The sequence below is a fragment of the Limulus polyphemus genome, unplaced genomic scaffold, assembly GCF_000517525.1.
Source record: "Limulus polyphemus unplaced genomic scaffold, Limulus_polyphemus-2.1.2 Scaffold225, whole genome shotgun sequence".
NCBI lineage: Eukaryota > Metazoa > Arthropoda > Merostomata > Xiphosura > Limulidae > Limulus > Limulus polyphemus.
This window is the reverse complement of record NW_013665835.1, coordinates 274,705-298,671: the sequence shown is the minus strand read 5'-3', so window position 1 is coordinate 298,671 and position 23,967 is coordinate 274,705. Positions and strand designations below refer to the sequence as shown.

Sequence of the window (23,967 nt, the reverse complement as noted above, 5' to 3'; positions counted from 1 at the left end):
AAAACTAGAAAAGGAGTTATCTTCTTTCTAAACAGATAACTTCAAATACATTACATTTCTGTAATGATAAACTTTTCTTTTTTGTACAGTAATCATAGTGAATATTTTATATAACTGAGACTATAGCATGAAACTTGTTTTTCAACTAGTAAATAAGTGAAAAAGTTATATATTGCAAACAATTCATTGGTTTAAACTATTTCATACGAAAGAAGTCAAGAATGAATATCAAGATTTCATTTTCATTAGAACCAGTAGTTTATTTTGACTTGGTATTTTACCTCACGAAAATGCTTGATTTGAACGGACTTATTTTATTATCATTAGAATAAAAATTTGGATTGTTAACATGCAGGTGAAGTAATTAGTTTCAATACATTGCTTTGTTATGAATCTATACCATAGGGCTCTGTTTAGGTGAAACAGTTTAATTTTTGTTTCATTTCAATTACACATCTTAATGAAAAATTTACTTGTATCTATATTCAATGAAACATTGTATTATTATATTTTTTTCAATTAACACACTGCAATTGAAATAAACAGTTTTCTATCTGTTATTATATTTTTTTCAATCAACACACTGCAATTGAAATAAACAGTTTTCTATCTGTTTTAATAGTTACTTCAGTTTAGTCAAACACATTACTTCATCACGAGTACTTGTACAAACCATTAAAAAAATTTTATTCCATAATAAAAATATGTCTCAAATTTCTAGTATAAAGATATAACTGACAGCTAAAAAATTTAAGTAAACTGATCAGAGAAATGCTGCAAAAAATTGCTCTGAGCTATTTCATTGAGAAACTAAAAAATAATCACAAATATTTTAATTTAAATCAGAGCTAAACTGATAATTGTTAATGACATTTTCAAGGTATTTTTTTACAATAAAGAAAGCCAGCTACACCACAGGTATTCAGACAACAAACAACAACAACAACACTACTTTCAATTATTTACTCCAAGCTCTTTAATTAAAGTTTCTATTGAAAAAAGAATCAACAAATGGGCGTAAAATGATGTAGCTAAGGGCTTGATAAAAATATTTATACAGCTCTAGATAATCGTATTAATAAGATTAGCTTAGAGTATGTTATCATTTAATAGAGGTTATAAAATTTACATTTGCTTTTTAATTAGTCCAAGTCAAGTTAGCATTACACTGCTTCCAATAGTTCTAATGGTAGTTACCAACTTTATTTTGTTCATTAATTACCTTTATATATACATCTGTAAATGCTTTAATATGGATGAAACTAACTGTTTAATGCAATTTTTGTGTTCAACATCTCTAAATATTATCTAGATACTGACAACTAATGAATATAGTACAACTAGTATCTTTGTATTACTGTTTATATAAAAGACAGTGGCTGGTTCAACCTTTTGGCCAAAATAAAACAAACACTTTATATACAATTTGCTAAACTAATACATCGACAGAATAAAAGCTGTTTTTTAGAACAATGCAGAAGGTAAACAATATTCAAAAGAATGAAAACTTTTATGCTACAGAAATTTAATTCTTTGACAGATGATTTATTTCTATGGTTTAAATATTTTACATGGTGGAGACATGTGCACGAAATCAGAAACATAAAGAAAACATGCCTATACAAATATCTTTGATTTTAGGCTCTACTGTCATTTTAACCTACAAAAATGCAAGACAAATTAGCAACACAAATATTACACAAAAGACATGTAAAATGTTGTGACAAAAATTGTTTAACTTGATTTACTTTCTTACAAGGAAGAAAAGAACAAGACTGTACGGCATGAGCTAAAATAAAGAGCATGGCACATTAAAAAAATATTATACTTCACCACATAGCATGTAAAAGATAAAAGTTTCATCTGCAACAGAAGACCATGCTCATCAACAGTAACAGATTTTTTTAGATATATTCGAAGTTTGCACTGTCCATTTAAGTAAGGATTCCTAATGTTTCTCAACGTTTAGGTAACTATAAAGTTCACACTTCATCATCATTAGTATATAGTAATCAAAAAACAATGTCAAGTTTGAATAACTTTGATTAAAATTTACAATACCTGATTTATAAACATTCACTAAATTCAATCAAACCTATATAGGTGAAGAAATAATTAGCTCATATTTCAATCAGGATAATTAACATAAATTTACAAGAAAACAGATGGCAAATCACATGACAGTATTCTTTTATGACACATACCTTGTTTACTAAAAGAATAGAACCATAATTACACATTACACAGTAGTATAGAAGTAGAAAAGCCAGGTGGTGAATGACCTAAGTGGGTGGCTCAAGATTGTATTGTAACAAGATTATTGGGATCAGTTACTTCTCTTCCAAATAATAAATCAAAGTTTACTGTAAATATTTTAAGAAGAGCAAAACTCTGCAAACTTTACTCTAAATCTATCTTCAAAAAGAGAAACATAACAAGGAAAAATCAAATCTATAACATTATGGTATAAAATATGATAATCAGGAGAATATACAAACCTCAACAGAGGAATAAAGTTAATGCAATCACACATGAATGGGTGAGGTGTCATTTTCTCGTATTTCATTTAAACCTAAAACATATAGTTTGTGCTCTAAAACATGCAACTTCTCCTGTTTTGCCTTAGTACAAACAATCACCAATCTAGCTGCTTTAGCTATTTGCCTTATGGAACCAGAAGAAGACTTAAGACTCACACTAATGAATTGACATTTCTATGCTGAATATGTAAAAATAATTCTACCTCAAGTGGACACGTTTCATCTAATGACAACAACTATACAAGGCAAAACCACAGCCACCTCACAAGCATAGGCACTGTTAGGATATTAAGATGAACATGAATGACACTTGATGGGATGATGGACAGAATGGTGCAGTGCTCCAAGTCAACTCTCAGTCTTTCACTAGTCGATATATGTGATGCTGAGCACCATGTTCACTTGTGGACACTTCAAAAACATAAGCAATACACAGTAGAGTTTCTTGTGTTTCTCTATTAGTCACCACCTGTTAGCATTGCAACAATAAAAACTTTTATTACTAAAACAATTTCTCTTAATGCTTCCAAATCAAGTTTCAGGAAAAAATATAAAGTAATATTACCCATTTTAAATTAAGAATAAATGCATGAAATAACTTTGATATTAGGAAATGGTGAATTCTGTAATAGAGTGAATTTGTAGTTAATGATAACAAAATATACACCATGAAGTACAACAATTAATTGTTAATTATATAAAATGGATCTTTAATAAAAGCAAAATTAAAACATATAAGCACAATTGGGATAAGTAGCTTGTTCAAATTTTAATTATTATTCATAATTAACAAGTTTGAAATTAAATACGATCTAATATTTGCTTAAAATAAACTACAATTAACATCAATAATATTAAAAAAGCTCAATTAACTGAACTCTGGTCATGCTTACTTTTTTATAAAGATATCTTTATTAATTTTAATCACAAAGTAATACATCTGGAAAATAACTTACTTCATAAGAAATAACTTCATCTGCAAGCAATGTGTGCTCACACTTCTTTAGACTATAATTATTGTAAAAATATATATGAAGCTTAAAAAGTTTTTCAGGTATTTTAAATTAACTTTGTGTTTTCAGAGACCTTTAAGCTACTACACTAACATCAATAAACTAGGACCTGATTTCAAACATTTTTACTAATTTGAAGAAAGATGACATTTTTAGGTTGTGATATTTACCAAAAGTACATGTAGTTAAGACTTATATTATGCATGGTGCATTCTTTGTTAATTGTTAAAACAAAGTTTAAAATAGTTAAAAAATAATGATACATGATTATTTAGTTTGACAACTGTCATTTAAGTAATATGAAATTTGATTAGATACAAGCACCTTGTTCTTGCTATACATATGAATACATATAGTTGTGTATAATTATAAGAACTTAGTAAAGTAGAATGTAATAATGTGTCAACCACACTATATCTGGTGTCACAATGAGACCTTTCACCCAGTCACATGCCTCATCAGGCTGGCTAAGACATGACATTGTAGTGGTTTAGGTGATATTTATATTATCAATTGCTTGAACAACAAATTACAGTTCACCAACGTAATCCGGTTCATGCCAAATGTTTTAGCATGAACTGGATTACATTGGTGAACTGTAATTTTTATCATTTTATTTAAGTCATTACACATCAAAATTATGTTTGTCATAAGTTCTTATAATTACTATTGTTTTGAACAACTCGACTTTCAAGATCTACATGTACCGATGTTTCCGTTTATCAACGTTATATCTTAAGATCTGTGCTAGAACTCAGCTAACAGATGTTTCCGCAGATAAAAGCTATCTTCAAGTTTTGTACACCAAAAAACTTTTCAGCTACTATTGTTGTCATCTCCCATTGACACTTGACCCACTCCAGGGTCAAAAATACTAGCTTACTGGTTCACTAGTTCTGAATAAGCACAATTACTTGGAACAAATGAATAAATAAATAATATTAATAATAAATAATTTAGTGTTCAAATTAAATATTTTGATGTAAAAAATAATGAGTGAAAGTACAGAAGATTATGTTATAATATGTCATATAAAAGCTAGTTTCTTCATTAAGTCAGACTTAAAACTAATAAAAGAATAAGAAATAAATTGCTGTTTTTTAAGAAACATGGAAAGAGTGACTACATTTCTTGAATATTTCTCATCCAGTTTGGTACCTATCCAACTACCAAAAAAAAAGCTGAGGCAACAAAAAATACTGAATTAGTAAATTAAATCAATATTTTAGCTAAGTTTGAATACTACCAAAAGACAGAAGAAAAGAGACAACAGAAATGATAGAACTGATATTTTTTCTTTTAAAAGAAGTTTAAAACATATATCAACCACACTGCACTGTTAATAAGATAATAGAGACAATAAAAACTGCCATATTTTGGGAGGTATGTGGAAACTGTATAACTGAAGACATTTAACTAACAGATCAACATAATATAATAGCAGCCTTGAAAGTTAAACTTTCAGCTACCAAAGTTTAGAATTACTTAACATAAGCAATAAGGTTGTAGTGTTAATACTGCTTAATAAGAATTATTACTTTTTTTAGGTATCTGTAAGTACTTTTACTGAATAAACCATCAAAATAAGTTTTATATCAATGTTCTAAACCAAAGAACAGAGATGAGATAAACTGTTGTGACTGCAAAATTAATAACTGTTTTTACAGATGGATTTTTTTAAAAGATACTTTAATACTTTTAATAGGATGTTAAAATATGTGTGTTCTTACCTGAAACTACTCCACAAATTGGTTAATCTCAAAAATTAAACAATTTTCGGAACACTAAGTTTGTTTACTGTATGGAGCTATTGTGCAGCTATATAATGTGAAGAACTGAATAGTAGCCAATGACACTTTTTCTTCACTTCACCTATCCAGTGTATAGGTTTTTCTCATAGTGATTATAAAGCACATTCACACCAAAAGTATGTTCTTACCTGAAGGATTGTGAAATTCTCTAGAACACTGTTCATCATATACTTCTCTGGAAGATGTTTCAGTTTATGAATGAAATTGATCATGTATTCACACATTGGTGACCTTTGTATTCTATACACAAAACGTCCATTCTCAAACCTAGCATATTCAGTCTGTTCCAGAAGGAAAATAATTTCATTATACATTATAAACAGGTAACGAAACATACACACTATACTTAATGCAGATTACAAAGGTAAACTCTTAATTATCAAAAGACTGGTAGAATTTTAAATGAAACTTGCACAATTGCTATCAAGCATGAATAACTGATGAAATAAGTAGTTTCTACTTAATAAACTTTCACAAAACCATTAACTTTGTATATTATACATGAAGTATACAAACATATTTAATATCCTGTTAATTTCTTCTGCATCAATATTCATTTGTCAAACTTTGAAAACAAACAAACAAAACAAAACATGGACACTTTACATTTCATCAGTAAATTAACAAACTTTATACAAAAAAACAACAACTTTATATACTTCCAAATAATCTACCATAAATTTTGATGATGACAACAAATCTCACAAATTTATGAAGTTATTGCACTTATCAGGTTAAGATTGATCTCAAAATATTTCTTAAATATGTCCTAAATCAAATTGACTAATAAACATAAATTTAGGATCTAATGATATAATATTCCTCATTCTAAACACTAAACACAATAACTAATATGAAATTTTCATGTTTATGTAGACAATACAGATTTGGTATTTTTAACAATTCTTTATGAGTTTTGTCAATACATTAAAAATTAACAACTTGCACAAAATTTGTTTATTTATTTGTTTCATATATTTGATTAAAATTAAACAAAAGACAATCTGCATTAGCTATACTAATTTTGAGCTTATAGACTAACAGGAAAGTAGTTAGTCAACAACACACATGACTTGGGCTACTTTATTTAAAGAGTAGGATGTGATCACAACTTTTATAATGAATCAACAACATCAAAGTGTAGAATGCAATTTTGTAGCATTAGGATGAGAGCCATGGATGTTTAGATGCACAATGCTAACCACATGGCCATGCCCAGCCCATTACACAAAATACAAGTACAGAAAAATATTCAGAAATAATGCTCACTCAAGTAACTGATGATGTCTAATATTGTGCAATTTCAATGTTCATAAACTGTGCAATACTGAGAATTCCATAGATGTGTAGTAGAGCCATGTAGGAACAACAACTGTGTTTATGGGTATAAAAGGGCAATAGCCTCTCCTCTCCCAAGAAGATTAGAAGAACCTGACAAAGTACCAGTTTTACACTTTTACTGTAAAACTACAAGGCCATGTATTATTGCATTTTCACTTTAGAAAAATCCAAGAGCATTTGGACCTTCCTAAGAATTGCCCCCCAAAATTAAATCTTATATGATGTTGCTGTAGTCACATCAGATTTTTTCACAGTTAAGCCTTTCTTAGTCAAACAATGTTTGATAATTTAATTTATTAGATGCTTGCTCTACTTCTTCTCTTCATAATACAAAGATTAACAAACCATCTACTTATATGTATCAAATCTCATGACAGAAAAAAAAAAGCTGTTTAGTATTATGTGTGAAAAAAAAGATGCAACTTTGTATAAAAATAGGAAATTTTCTTGCAAATGGCATACCTCAACTTTTTCAACCACTTGCTTTCCAAAAGAACAAACCTTTGTGGAACATGTTATTGTCATATTTTCACTGCTCTCATACCTTTAAGAAAAATAAATAAAGTTCATAGGTTAAAAAACTTTATATTAGAAACCCTAATTTTAAGAATCTTTCAGTGCAACACTAAAAACAATTTTCATCTGTTCCAAAACTTTACAAATGGATGAAGTAGAAAAAAAAACACCCACTGTTATGAGTTTCAAGGACGATAAATGGTTAGACCATTATCAACAGCTTGGCATTCACCTGCTGAACAAATGATTTTCAAGGAAAGAAATATTTACATTGCAGTTATCAAGAAAACATTACAGTATTTTCTCTTTAGGTTACATTGGTTTTTATTAAATGGTGTTAATCCTGAATGCCAATTTTCAGTTAATTTTTAGAAAACCATAATAACTTAATACCTCACCCAGTAAAGAATACTTGCACACAATTTGTCTGATTTCTTTCTCCATAAAAAACACATTTTATACTAACCACATGATGGTTGACTTATAAAAGTGAAGTCATCCCCCTTCTTTACCCTAGTTTCTGACTTATGCTCATTGGAAATTCTATAATGGATAAGTTCATTTTGAAAGAATGACCAATAAAAACCTTTTAGACGATGACTCCAGTTTCATATTTGTCATCTTTAAAGTCTTTATGGAAGTCTGTTTGAGATTTATCACCAAGCAATGCTTCTTTCGAGTATTTTTGTAACTAATCTAAAGTTCTTTTAGTCTGTAGTAGATGGCAGAACCATCCAGGCTTGTTCAATAGTTTTCAAGTCAGAGGCCAGTGGTCCTAAAAACTTAAATGTTTAAAATTTAATACTAAAAGGTTAGTTTAGAAACATTTTTACAATAAAAAATTATTATGTGTTTAAAATGTATTGTTTAATTGTTATTGATGGTGGGAAAGGCCCATTTTGAAGGTGCCATAATCAGTCAGTCAGTGTAGTTACCCCTGATCTGCTTGGCTCCATGGAGACCATTTACAGAATATGCCCACTCAGACATAATTGAGTGGCTCAAGGGCAAGGAATATTTTTAGTGTAACAACTAAAAATGTTGTTCTTTTTTACAATGTTGTAGTGGTGGTAGGAATGTTGAGTGATTGTTCTTCCATACATTTTTCTAGTTTTCACTTAAAAAATCTAACAATTGTTCAGGGAAGTATTAAGAAAAATATATATATCTATAGTGTGTATGTTCATAAAAACTAAGCAAGTTAACAATGTATTTCATAGCATTACTATTTTGCATTATGATGTTATCCTGGCTTGAGTTTATTTATTTATTTGAACAAACCTATATAAGCCATGGTAATTTTTGTTCTAATAATTATGGATGTTGCTAATATGTCTACAAGAGCTACAAAATAAATGAAAATATCACAAGGATTAATAAAATACTTATTAATGTCAGTGAAGCTTATAACAAATTTGCAGTTTAATTGCATACAGATGTTTTGTTAACTGTTGAGCTATATAACTTTAACAGATTGTTAGTACAAGAAATTATGTTTTAAGTAACAGTAATGTATTATTGTGAACAAAACTGTGGTACTAGAATTTCTTACATTGAGATTTGGGTTTTCATTATATCCTAATGCAGGGAATAGTGTTATTTCTATTAATCTCAACCCCCAAATTACTAATTTGTTTGTATACCATTTACTATCAGCGCAGTCCACATACTGCATCATAGCAGATAATTTTTTGTCCGTTACAGCACTCAGTATAAAGAACTAACAAAACAAATTGATTGAAATCACATCTTGCTGAATTTATAATTATAATTATATTATATTCTATGAACAAGATCTAAGAGAAACTCACTGGCTTGTAACTCCATAGAAAGCTCCTGCTTCGTCTTGAATGCTGGTGTTAAGGTCAGCCTACAGGAGATGAGTTCATTGAATTATTATTTTTTTACTATTACTTGTATTAAATCTTAATATATATATATACTACTTACTTAAACATATTAGGAAAATGATCAAAATTTTTTTGGTTTTGCAGAATAGTTGTAGATCAATTTTATTTACATAAAAACAATACTGTCTTTCATATACATAATAATATTGAAAGTTATATGGATTATGTAAAATTCACTTTATACACCAGGACAAAGAACCTTCTTCGTACTTCTAATTGAGTTCACAATAATAAATAAAAAAAAAGTAGCTGTCAGTTGCAAGAAAACCTTTAGTCTTAACTGATTAATATGTAGATACTACTTTTTCTGAAAACAAAGATTTTTAAATTTAGAATTTCAGTTACCATCTATTACATAAAGACAATATTGTATGACAACAGTAGTGAAAAAAGAAAAAATATTTTGAAGAAACATTATTTCAATAAAACAAGATAAACTATTATAAAATTTCTATATTTCAATGGTAATTAAGTAAAGTATGGATTTTTTATATATTCATAACCTAAATATTTAGTAGTAAAGTAGTGAAGAGTTGTTTTTATTAGAACAATACTGAAAAACAGGTTATTCAGTGTAGCTTTAATGACATGATCATACTAACATCTTAGCTGAATGCTTTTGCAGTATTACAATAGAAATAGTACAACTGAACAGGTGCATTTTAGTAAGTGTATTAGCATGGTCAAAAGAAGTATTAGAATTTTAAGTACTTTTGTAATACAGCTATTCTTACTTATAATTACCTTTAAAACTGATTACTTATATTTTTGTCTTTATTTTCATTACTAAACATTTCAAATTATCATTAATGTGACCTATTTTTAGCTTATTTACTTTGATTAGTACAAAATCATTAAATTAACTTTAGCATCTGTATAAATACATTCACAAATGCATTCTTCATGACAAAATAATATAATCAAGACACAATGTAATGTGTTTTGCAGCCAAAACAACCTGCAGGACACACTGTGTGCTACTACCAGGAGTGATAGTTATGAATTTTCCACTTTATGTAGCTCAAACTGTGGTAATCTAAATTATCATATATTTTCAATCAATGTGCTCTACTGGACTCTTACTTCACATACCAAATTTCAAGGCAATCTATTAAGAAATACACAAGATATAAAATCTCCAATTTTGATTGAATTTCTTTCTATTTTTTTTCTTTGAACTGAAAGTATGAAAACTTTATTTGATAGAAAAGCATACTTAACTTTCATAGATATTTTTTTCAAATTTGGTACACTGGTAGATCTTTACAACCTACAATTAGGTGTCAAATTTGGTCTAAATATAAGCCACATGTGGTAAGTTATTCAACAAAAACTGCTCAAATTTGACCAAAATGTTTATGCATACCTATGCAAAAAGTCACGCGAGCTATAAATCTGAACTTTTTACTACAGCTTCACCTAAGAGTAAAAGTGACCTGGTTTTAGTTTTTTGTCCTTCGGGTTAAAGAAGGCTGATTTACAGCAGAAAAACAATAAGGTGAAAACACGTGCAGATACATAAGTATTGGTTAGCCCAAGCAAACTAGATTAGCAGTTTCTAGCTCAAGTTTTCAAAAGAATCATACGGGTGGATGGTTATTATTCATTGCCAATTTTAAACACAAATTTGCTAAATTATATGAAATTCTTATACTTAAAGAGTATTTAGTATCACATAATATTAGCTTAAGCAATTGTACCGAGTTGTGACAAGGAACTGTTAATCTAGTTTCCATTGTGTTCCTATAAAGGAAATTATTAACACTGTTTTAGAAAGGAAAAACCATTCTCATATATTTTGAGGAATCTGGTTGATTCTGTAAAGTATAGGTCTGTTCCAAATAATAGGGTTGCAATCCTAAAGCTAATGTTGGTTACTATTGAGTGTCACTTTCTTACTTACTATAGTTTGTTGGTGTGTATTGACTTTCTTACTCGCCATGATTTGTTGGTGTGTATTGACAAAAAGTCATGATATCTAATCAAAAACACCTTAGGTGTGAAAAAAAGCTGTGGCCAAAAAAAGATTGAGCCTGCAACTTAAAGGAATGAAATCAAAATTGGTGGCCAAAATGGTAGCTACATTTATAGTGTTGATAAGAATTTTACAGCAAATATTCATTCATTAGTTAGCTGGACCGTGTTTTTTCGTTCAACTTGGGGCATGATGATGGGTAACATAAAATATGCGGCCTAGCTAACTAATGTATGAATATTTGCTGTAAAATTCTTAATGCTATAAGTGTAACTACCAGTTTGGCTGCCAATTTTGATTTCATTTCTTTTAGTCGCATACTCAATCCTTTTTTGGCTGCACCTTTTTTTTTTCACACCTTAGGTATTTTTGATTAGATTATTAATGCCAGGAGCTATTTTCCACACATTCAAGTGTGTTCTTTTAAAGACCATTACAATTTCAATTACATTACTTACACAGTCATTAAAACTTAAATCTAGTTATACATGCAAGTCTATAAACTTTCATTACACTAGATTGACTATTTTCACTGGTATGATAAGAAATTTTATTACAATAAGGCCAGTTTAAATAATATGATTAACATAATATTTTCTATTGTTCTATATTTAATTCTTTGTTAGTACAATTACAAGCTAATGTACAGTTGCAGTAAAATGTGTATAAGCATAATGAGTTGATATAATTTAATTTCTTTTCATTAATTACAATCATTTAAGAATGTTGATCACTGTCGCTTTTTAACATTTTAACTAGTACACTTCTAATATTTTAATTTTCAGAAATAGAACTACAGGACTGCTTCAAGCTCAGTCACATTTGTTAACCAGCTTTAGCCCGATAGACTGAATAATCATTCACATAAAGTTCATAACCATTAAAGTTCTATTACAGTGCTAAACGTGAAGAAACAGATTTTAGATTTTCAGAATTATCATAAATGCCAAATACTCATGTGTATTAATAGTTCCTCTTTCAATGGATTAGTTTAACATTGTTGATATGCATATTTACCATATTTACTAGTTTAATCCGTATGCATGAAAACTGTGAAGTTAATATGGCAACTCATTCAAAAATTAACAAGAGAAAAAGGTAATACAAAATCATGGAACTGATAATAAGGATTTACCAAATACTGATAGGGCTGTAATTTCTCCTACATCATCATGAAGGTTATCTGTCTCAAAGGATGACTAAGATTATTTGTTTTTTTTTCTTCAGAATTTTAAAGAAGTTAGAAATTTTAAAAATTGACTTTGAAGATAAAATTTACATGAAATGTAAAGTGGAATTACTTGAAATAACACGTGAATTGACTGGGCAGCCAAGTCAAAATAATAAAGTCAATGTATGAAAAAATTAATTAATTAACAATCAAGTTCAGTTAGTTTTTGAGATTCTGTTCTTGATATTCATAGAAGACTTAAATGATTTTTAAGGAATATATTTAACCCTACTTACCCAGAATTTTACAAGAAAAAAAGCATTTTGAGGACCTTTGTCATACAATTCCTTAAGACCACCCTTTTTCTCTGGGAACTTGTCATAAATTTGTCTGATATCAACTGCCTATAAAGAATTACAACAGTAGTACTAAATTAAGCAAATTTATTGTAAAAAAAATCAGTAAGGTAATTTCAAAAACCTGGTTCACCAAAAATACTAGCAGATCTTCTGACCTGTCATATACTTCTAAGACTTTAAGCATTTACTTATATGTAATTATGACATCTTCATACTTCACAAGTTTTTCTCAAGAAATGTTATTTTATCATTTTCTCTAAAATAACTTTTACAATTTGAATAATATTCTACTACTAAAGAAGATTACTACATATGGGTTACACCTCAGCACCAATTTGCAAAGAAAAAATTAGTTTTTGAGAGTTTGAAGCTGTACCCGCACATACAAACAGAGTATATACAACAGCAATAAAAGTTAACATTTTCTTCAACTGAAAATGTATTTTTGATAGATACTTACCTCCACTCACAAAAAGCTTTCTCAATTTATACTGCCCTCTGTTGGCACAACCTTTAGCTCACGTATGTTAACATGATTCAGCAGAAAATGAAGTAAAGCTCAACGAACAGCAAGAAATTCCAAGAGACTGATATGGGGAGAGGACTTGGAAAGAGTCCAATGTCCTTACAACTTCCTGAGTGTCGAAATATGCCCCCCAACACGGAAAGAGAAGCATCCATAAAAAGGTATTGTCCTGATCCAACCACCAGGCAAAATCTGTCTGTAAGGAAGGGGTACGGGTGAGAGGTGCAACTAAGAGATCCCAAACAAGGGTCCAATGGTCTATAAAAATCAACTGAAGATGGCACATGTGGGCTTGACCAAGAGGAATGAGTACTTTTAGAGAAGCCTATATACCCAAAAGAGGGAGAACCTATCAAACAGTAGGAATAGGAGAGGATGAGATGCTGCATATGAGATGTTCCATAGCTCTCAACCGAAGTGGAGAAAGTTGAACCCGACTGTGGAGGGAGTTTAAAAACATACTGAGATGAACCAAATATTGTGTGGGAGTGAGGAAAGACTTTTCCACTTTGACAAGTCAACCCACTCTGGCAACTTAATGGAGAAGATACTGAGTATGCAGGACTCAGTTGTCTTGTGATGAGACAAGAAACAGCCAGTCATCCATATAATGGTGTACACTAAAGCCTCTGGTAAGAAGCAGGTGGACAAAAGCCCAGACCACTTGACAGAACACATATGGAGCCAAGGCAAATCCACTGGGAAGTGCCCAAAATTGAAACACACTTCCATGATGATCAAAGAGAAGATACTGTCTGGATGCATCTGACATATCGACCTTCATCATCCACAAACCTGTAGTGAAAACTCAACAAAGAGCTAAGTACGACTCCATGATGAACTTAGGATTGACAAGGAAGTGGTTCAGTACAACAAATTGATGACCAGGTGCCATTCCCCCATGTTTTTTGGGAACAACAACAGATGAGAAAGATCTCCTCTTTCAATGGCACCCTCGTTAAGTATGTTCCAAACCACCTCCAAAAGATGCTAGCAAGAAATGGGATACTGAGGAGGAGGGAAGGAAATGGGAGTGAAAGACAAAGGGGAGAGGAATGGAAGTGGAGGACCATACCTTCAGAGACGATGTTCAGAACTCATGGATCTACTGCAAAGGACCTCGAAACATGGGCAAAGTGAAGGAGTCTGGCCCTGACCTGAGAACATACTCACCGATGCTGGATGTCCTGAGAAAAGAACCCCTGTCCATATATCTATGGCAAACAACAGACACCTGAGTAGCTGGGAACCAGTAAGGGATTGGAAGTGGGGGGGGGGGGAGAACAGGTTGATGGGACAAACAAGAAGCCAAGAATGAGAGGGAGATATGCAGATGGGCTGACTCAACCTTCGACTCAAACGAGTCAGAGATACCCTCAAACACCTCTCGTTGCAAAAAGAGGTGGCCTGCTGCAAGTGAAATGTAAGCTTTTGGTAATGCCAGATTTAGATTTTCCTGTACATCTTTTCATGTTGTCAGATACTAGAAAATTATCTTAAAGCATGTTGGATAAAATAACATGTTGCAACAAATTGAAAGCACAAAATCAAAATTTAATCTTCAGAAACACAGACACTTACTTCTAGTATTGGATCAGAATAACCTGGTAAACCTCCTATGTGAACAAAAAGATGTTTATGGTACTGAAATAAAGAGAGAAAAATAATATCAAAAATCAGTTTACAACACAAGAGACATTTGTTAATTTTGAATATGATACAAGTTTAATAGTACTGCCTTTCTCTTGTAAATGATGTTTTAATTTCTACTCAAATCTCACAATACAAATCGTTTTATAATGTTCTCAGATCACATACATGGACTAGCCAGTGCCATAAGTTTCTATGTTTCTAAGTCCCTTAATACATATTTTAACACTGTATCACTTTTTGAGAATATAACCAACAGAGTATGTACTAATATAATAATACATTATTATAATACATCTTGCAATGAATTTACTGATTTACCCATGTGATAAATGAAAAATAAATGTTTTATAACTCCATGCAATAAATAGACAGATGTGGAGAAGAGAGAGTGTATTTGCTGAGATAATTACCAATTAAAATACATTTTATAAACTAAACTACTTATCTAAATATGGTCTAACCTATATTATGTACTAGAATATCATGCCAACTAGGCTTAGGTCATCACAATTTCAAAAAAACACAACAAAAATTTCCTGAAAGCAACCCCAAAACGGTGTGTGTGTCTAGTGTAGTTATGCAAAAGATACAACAAGAAATACAAACAGCACACACACAGCTGCAGATGCCTGACTCAACAAACATGCTAAAGTAGCTGTAAAGCATAATATTTCAGTCATTTGCAGATTTAAAAGACCATATTTAAAACATACAACCAATTTTAAATTTTTGTAATAAAGCACAAAATGAACACAACAAACTTAGTATCACTAATATAAAACTAAAGTACTATTTCATCAAAATAATTGACATCTGATTAAAAGCATCATTTATGGCCAAAAGCACTTTCACTGATACATGTCACATAACAAATAAAAAGTTTAAATAGGCAAAAATATTCAACTTATCATAATAAAAATTTATAGATTTCAATTTGCAGGATTTATACATGAATCATTTAATCATTTCTCAATAATTAGTTCAATATATTTTCAGTAAGTCTATTTCAAAGCCAAAGTGTTCACTTTGGTCTTTTTTTAGAACTGCTTGTGCTTGTCCAGTGACAACTTACATAAAACCTTACTATTGAATAACAAGTTTATTACTTTCAGATATTCTAACTACATATGCTAATTTAAATACAATTATTTAAATATAATAAAACTAATCTTATGATGTTTAAATAATTAGTAAAAATGGAAAACAAATATTGCTGGAATCATTGTTGAAGTTTGAAAATATTCTGGGTTTTTCATTAAATAATTTGTTTCCAAGTGTTATAATAACAAGAATAATTTTATGAAGTTTCTTAGCACCTCAATCCTCTTTAGTTAAATTAATGTTTCAAAATATGTTTATCATTAAAATGTTTTAGTTCCAATATTAGCAACCTTTGAAACAGTTAAACAGTAGTTTGGTGATTTCTTTGTCTTTAGGCAAAGGAAATAATAATAATAGCTAGTATTATGTACTTACGGAGTCTTGGTCTCGTTGCTGTTCCATAAAAGCAGAAAATTCTACTAAACGAAGTTTATGAGTGGCAATAGAACGGCCTTCCCATGGAGATAGAGTGTTTGGGGTTAACATGTCTGTCCCCACAACCCCTGTTGAGATTGTTGGTTTGGTAGCTATGCCATATGGTTGAGCAGCAAATGGTTTAACACTGCAAAATATTTTTAATGTATGATTTGGAAAATATTCATAAAGGACAAAATATGTAGTTTTAACATGTACTAAATAAAACTGTAAACATACATTACACATTCTCACAAAAGTGTTTAAACATGCTAGTGGTATAGAAAGGAATTGCAAAATGGGGGTGCTTGACTTGACATGCAGATTTTACAATGAGAGATTGAAAGTATAAGGAGGTGCAAAAAGCAGCTCCCATGCTAACAAAGGCAGCTCAATCTAGTAGGAGAGCATGCTCCCCAGAAAATTTATATAATAATATAACTTACAGTTGCTATATAAGTCAATAAGCCACAGCACCCCCAGTTCTAACCCCTCTGCATGCTTATTTGGTTTAATAATTTGTTTTCAGTTTTAATATCACTCACAAACGTTTTTAAAGTTTATTTCCTTCTCATTAGTACAGATTCCAAAGGATCATTTTCCAATCAAAATCATGTATGTTTTCTATTGATACGTAGAAGGGGAGCTATGACTAAGTAATTTTAATGCTGCAATAACATAAAAAGCTTTTAGAGTACTTTCTGAGTTTTATTTATACTATACAACTACAAATGTTTATCTTATGCTAGAAGTCTTTTTTTTTTATAATTTTAATCTAAGTATATTATAAAATTCATTGAATACTTACTCTTCTGAGGTTCCTGGTTGACCAATTGCTGATGGCCAAAACTATGTAACAAAATAAATAAAATAAGTTAAGAAACTTAACATGAAAAAATTGTAGAAACTCCTATGAGTAAGAAAACTAAATTATTATGTGGTGTTTTGTCTGTCTACTAATGTGGTTTAAAACCTACTAACCTTCTTGATAAGCAATTTTTATAATATGAAACATAACATAACCTGTCAATCTGAAACTGACAACACAACAATACCTGACAATCTCATGCCTACAACTCACTGACTACTCTCAAACTGACAACATAAAATATCTGACAATCCCATACCTACAGCACACTCTGACTACTCCCAAGCTGTCAACATAATAATACCTTACAATCTCATGCCTACAGGTATTCATTGATGCCAGGACAAGTTTTACAGTGGGGTGCTAAAAACCATTGAACAAAACTGTAACCACTGTATATGATGGAAAATATCTTAATAAATACATGCTTTAACCACAGTCCTGCCTACAATTTTTACAACAGGCTTACCATAAAATGTTGAAAGCAAATAATTCAAAAAATAAATCAGGCTACTCAACACTACAAGCTTTTATAACTTTAATGCTAGAAACAAACTTTTTTGTGAAGAAGCTGATGGCATGTTTTTTCAAAGAAAACTAGCAGTAAGTAACATACAATGTTACTATAAGACAAACAAAAAGTAACAAATTTGTACACAAAAAAAACTCAGTTTCCACACATACAGATTTGCATATCATAAACAAATATGTAATGTAAAATACAAACTGTAAATCAACATTACTCTTCTGACCACCACCCATACTTCAAACCAGGGTGCACACCCCCAGTACCCCTAGATCCTACATCCTGCAAGTTCCAGTCAGAACAGGTTTTTGAAAATTGTAATTTCTTAAATTGGCTATCTTACCTGAATAAGTTACAAATTCTTAGTTAATATGGTGATATAAATAAATAACTTATTATTATTTTTAGGTTGAGTAGGAACAGCAAGTAATACTTATAAAACATTTACATAGGTAGTTAAATGAAAATTAAAAAATATTTTTGTGTTATCAACTGTAGTTGGTTTATGGAACAAATATTTATTATCAAAGTACTTACAGCTGCTCCTGGATAACTAACTGGAGGACCCACGAGGGAAAGAGCCTTATTCTGGATGGCAGAAGCAGAAACAATTTGGGCAGATGATAGCGATGTCAGTGATTGGAGGGCTTTCTCTTTAGAAGCATGATCCTGAGAGTGAAACAAAGACACAATCTGAGCAGAAGACATGGATGACATCGACTGCAATGCCACCTCCTTGGAAGTATGGTCCTGAGTGGGAGAGAGAAAACCATCGCACCAACCAATGGTTATAAATCCTATGACTTTATCACCAATCAAAGCAAAGGAAGGATGGAAGGAAAAACAAGGGCATGGTGAACTGATCTTGTTATTTTCACATGTTAAATAAGTCTCATTAACTCACAATAATTTAAGAATTTTTCACTGGTGGAGTACAATCAGAATCCACTACAAAGGTTTAAATGATGCTGATTTATTGGTACTGTAGCACTGATTGTTAGCCATAAATGTAAGAAGTTTTGTGAATTGCTGGTGGGTCCAAGAGTGGATTTAGTGGGGGATGGAGCTTCTTCCCTCCCTCCAAACAGAAACTATTTTGTTTTGTTTTTTCTAAGTAAATATTGCAAGACTTCTTTACTTTTTTTACTAAAAGTATGTGTAAAATTGGAACAAAACAAACTATAAGGATTTAGGCTTTGTTGCTATATATATATATATATATATATATATTCATATCAATCATATTTATATTACAGTGTACAAACAGATTGATATACAGTGTAAATACTGTAAAACAATGCAATTTATAGCACAGGTCTTGCCTTGTTAAGTTTTTTTCTTTAAAAAAGCAGAAAATCCCAACTTGTGAATGCAATACATGCATATTAATATTTATATTGTTATTATGTTCCATGATTAATTCTGCAGTCTGAAAATAATCTTTGTAATTAATTGAGGTAAAATATCCTAAAATGGTACAGATGAGAGTTTCATGAAAAACTAAATTTCCACTTCATCATTATATTAAAAACTTAAAGCCGTTTTGAAGCCTTGGTTATTGGGAGGCCCCATCAGCAGACCTTAAGTTACCTATGGGGTTTTTGGCCCCCAACTATTTTACTATTTATAGTGCATACACGGGAAAAAAGATAATTCAAGTCCATAGATCTAAAATATTTTATGTTATGTCCAAGAAAACAGTAAAATATAACAATAGCTTGAAAGTAAACATCAAGACTAAATAAAATATATGTCATTTAAAACCTCTTGCTCAAACTCGCACATAATTTTACATGATGGCTCTAGATGTCTGCATCTTGCATGAAACATAAACCAAAGATGTTAATCTTCTCTAAGTTGTACATCTGTATTGAAAAGTGTTAAAAAAAGTCCTGCAATGATTGTGGATGTTACAGTAATGTATAGAACCCAAAGACATATGTACTATCTATGCAACTAGAGAATATTTCAAAGTCTTAGTAAGGGTATTATGCTTGGAATCTTTTCAGTACTCAACAAGTAATTGAACAGTATTAACCAATTTTCTAAGGTTCACTCAAATATGTTTTGTGTACTCTTAATAATGAACCTTTTGTAATATATCTTTATTGCATTTGGGGAAGGAATGTATCTATTTGTGTCTGCTTGTTTACCTATCTATATACACAGATATCTTGCAGTTGTTAAAAGCATTCAAAATACTTTCTGTAATGATAGTAAGGACCTCACAACCTAATTTTATGTTCCTTATTGAATAGAAAGCCATTTGACAGACAAATGTCACTGATAAAACTTCCAAACCACAAACTCATAAACAATCACTACATTTAATTCAGGTCATTAAAAGAGTTTCAATAACTTAATCTGTGAACAAATGTACTTGTCTCCAGTGTTTCTAGTAGGTAATAAACACATCTTCAAAAACATATCCAACAAAAACCTTCAACCAATCAATATTATAAACCACTAACTCTAGCAAACAATTCAATAAGTTAACACCAAAAAGTTTCATTCTGTGAAAACAAATCTGCATTTGTGGTTTTCATTAGTTTTCAACAGCTTACAAGTTATGTAAAAGGACATGCAACAATTTCCTTGCAGAACCCTAAGAGTAGTCCCCCAGTGGCACAGCTGTATGTCTGTAGACTAACAACGCTAAAAACCGGGTTTTCATACCCATGGTGGGCAGAGCACAGATAGCCCATTGTTTAGCTTTGTGCTTAACTTCAAATAAACAAAAACCTGCAAGTAACATTTTCAGTTCTGAACACTGGTCACTTGTAGCCACTATCCGTATTTTAACAAAATATGCTAATTATATGGTTATTTATTAACATTTTCAACAAAAAGCTGTAATATTTTAATTTGAAAAACAACATTTTATGAAGTGTTTTAATATAACCCATCTGTTTTCTTTGAAATATCTTCATTCAAATAAATTCAAAGCTTACAAAGTATATAGGAAGAATGGGGGGGGGGGAGAACTTCTATATAAATCATAATGGGGTTATTCAATTCAGATGTTGAAGAATGTTATTTGATTGATTTTCACATATTATTCCAACATTACTTAGAATTACTAGATTCCTTTCTATAACATTTCCCCTTCTTAAAATTATGGACAATCATAATATAAACAGATGGAGAATTCTATCAGGTACCTATTAAACTAATTACTTATCTTAAGTCTTTCAAGTTGGGGGGATTTACTTTCTACAATATTTTTTCATGCTCTTTGTGTCAGTTTTAATGTTAAACAAATCAATAATTTTTACATAAAAACTACTGCCATTTAATTTTTAGGCTGGTACATAAAATATAGTTTTAGTTACATGTCTGCAATATTTGCCTTTCTAATGAGTGACATGAGTATGTTAATAAAATAGGTGATTACTCATTTGAAAATAACACAAAATTTGCTATGAACGATGAACAATTTTTTTGTTATTGTTAATGAAACTCAAAGGTAAGCTTGCTAACAGTAACACTTGCATTAGGATAAATTTGCTTAGGTTAGGCATTCTGAAGATACTGACATTCAGTTAACCAGGAAAAGATTGAAAAACATTTTACAATCATCATGCTCCACTGACTAGACTGATAGTGCACTAATCCCATGTTAGTTATGCTAGAAAAGGTTTTCTCTCTCTCAATTCAGGCCTAGAAAAAGTTAGTTACCAAGAGTTGATTTTCCTTGTAAGAGCTAAGCAGTTAAAAAAAATATATATTAAAAAGTTCATTTTATTCAGGTAGAAAAATAAACTTTATACACAGATATTATTTACTATACAATCTGCACTTACGTATTGAAATATGTATATATATATTTATAAGTAAGTATGCAAACTGGCAGTAATAAATTAATTCATGCTTAAATACAACAAAATATAAAGAAACTTTTACGAAACATACAGCATTTGTTTACCTTAGAAGCCAAAGTTATTATAAATAAAACATTCCGAGAAATATGTGAAAAATATAATGGACACCAGCTGGCAGGTAGAAATAAGAAATTGTATTTATCTATTTCTTAACTATATATTTTATGAAGAAGTTATGTAGATCTCACTAGATGTCACAACTATACTTGCCTTCAGTTTAGTTTGAATTTCGCGGGATTTCCGTCGGGCCAACACTTGAATGTGACTAGAAACTTGCTTTCTTGTTCTTGTCTTGCCAGTCCGGAGTTTTATATACCTTGCAATGAGTTCATTTCGACCTGCAAGAAAAACATATAAGAACACATATTCGTGAATAATGAATACTGCAAATACTCAACTTCACAAGATTAAACTACTTCAAGCGAATTATATATTAATCAAAATGTTCAAAATCTATTGTTGTTAAACATTAAGTATCGATAAAACGAAAAAACCTTAGACTGTACTCGCTACTATACATAAGCATAACTTTAGCTTTTCACGCTTCTGAATGTTGTGGAAGTATGCTCAAATACAACGTAAAATGTATAATCTGAAGTTTATCAAAGTCATGTTTTTTATTTTGTGGGGTACAAACCAACGAGTACTTTTATGTTAAGATATCACAGTAAGTATGAAACTGCAAATTAATTTTGCTTTTCAAACAAATAAGACTTCAAGAAAAACTGTATAGAACACCAACTGAAATATTAAATACACTTTAATCCAGCCTTTGCCTAAAGGATTGATTGCTTCCATCAAAGGCACCAGTTCAAATGTGTATAAAGAGTTCTTGAATAATTAACACTAATTCAAAATATTTTGTCTATATTATACATTGACAGGCGTTGCATATATTTATCGGTGCTCTTTACATCAAGCAACTATTATAGAACAGGCCTTCGTTTCAAGGGGGCGGGGGAGAGAACAAAGATAATTCAAAGTAAATAAGTATGACAGGGTAAACAGGAGTAATATACTAGACACAGCTATGAGTCATCCTTGCCTTCGAGTGCATTTAAAGTAAAGAGAATTCTAGGTATAACGAGCGACATTAATCATTATTTTACCGCGACCTTTCACTTATCTGCTACATCTTGTCAAGCTTGTTGCTTACATTGGCAAGTAGCCAAAAACTGCAATACTTCTATGTTCTGACACTCCTAAATTAATCAAATGTGATTTTATTTAATACTTATTTTATTTAATAGGTGTTATTATATACATATAACTAAAACACATTTCTCAATCTTTTACCAAAAGTACAGGTTTGTCAGGCAAGTATTTTGCGTGGAACCGACTTAATCTTTATGGTTAAAAATGTAGAGTTGGCTTCTACCATGAAGCTTCATGACATGCCACACATTATTCACTAATCATGAAAACCACAATTCATAAATTACTTCAAATATGACTTAATAGTTTTATTTCAATTGTATAAAAACGCTAAGATGTTGGGTTTTATATCAAGCTTAACCCTAGAATTAATGATGGGGTTCAGATTTTTAAATGTATTTCCTAAACTATTTATGCACCAAAGTTGCTTGTGGGTCTATGTCTTTGTTGGTTATATGGTCCTTATTAACATGAGTCATATACAAAAAACTAAACTAAGCAAAAATATGTCAATATTACAATTAATCCCATTAATTACTGCTGGGTTCCCATTGAATTTTTTTATAGGAAATTAATTAATTCGCGCCCCCCTCCCTCCTTATGTTAGTCCTATACCGAATATTAGTAGCTCTTAATCAGTTAGCAAGGGGTTGTTAATCGTAATCACTGACTTCGTTGTGCTGAATAAGAGCTGATATTGCACAGAATTACAGGCCTCGGCTAGCGATGGTATGTTTTATATATTCAAGTGCTTATTGAACATTTGGCTGGCGGGTTTTCAGTTCACTAACGCTACGTAAGAGCCAAGATTTCCTTTCATCTCTCGGAACGTTAAAATAGCTCTTTGTTAACGATACATAAAAAAGTCTGAAAGTTTTTTCATTACACAAAAATTAGTAAGAAGCTTGTTAAAAATTTTCTTGATCACACATAAAAGACAGTTCAAAGTCTTATATTAGCCAAATAGAAAAGTAATAAGTTTTTTTATGTTTTTCTGACCAACCAGTCTTTTTATATCTTAAAATATTAAAAACAGCACGTTTTTATAGTAATAGAACAAAACAACAGTTTCTTCCCAAGCAGATCGAACTATATATTATTACGACATCAAGGTCACGTGTTTAGTATCACACCACGTCATTCTCGAATCTTCGTGAATTATCGGTAGACGACTAGATTGGGGTAGTCTGGTATATATAAGATGGTC

General features: G+C 30.6%; 1 protein-coding gene across 1 annotated transcript in view; it reads right to left on the bottom strand.

The window, feature by feature from the left end:
* Positions 1 to 572: 572 nt before the first annotated feature.
* Positions 573 to 23,967, bottom strand: part of LOC106478562 (transcriptional enhancer factor TEF-1-like) — a 115,546-nt gene continuing 92,151 nt past the window's right edge. The window contains exons 4-13 of the mRNA XM_013939114.2: positions 21,816 to 21,943; positions 18,262 to 18,393; positions 17,139 to 17,179; positions 16,292 to 16,478; positions 14,744 to 14,806; positions 12,574 to 12,681; positions 9,033 to 9,091; positions 7,168 to 7,249; positions 5,493 to 5,645; positions 573 to 3,009 (exon numbers count right to left, since the gene is read on the bottom strand). Coding sequence (XP_013794568.2) covers positions 2,896 to 3,009; positions 5,493 to 5,645; positions 7,168 to 7,249; positions 9,033 to 9,091; positions 12,574 to 12,681; positions 14,744 to 14,806; positions 16,292 to 16,478; positions 17,139 to 17,179; positions 18,262 to 18,393; positions 21,816 to 21,943 — 1,067 coding nt within the window. The 3' untranslated portion in view covers positions 573 to 2,895. The remainder of the gene's footprint in view (positions 3,010 to 5,492; positions 5,646 to 7,167; positions 7,250 to 9,032; positions 9,092 to 12,573; positions 12,682 to 14,743; positions 14,807 to 16,291; positions 16,479 to 17,138; positions 17,180 to 18,261; positions 18,394 to 21,815; positions 21,944 to 23,967) is intronic.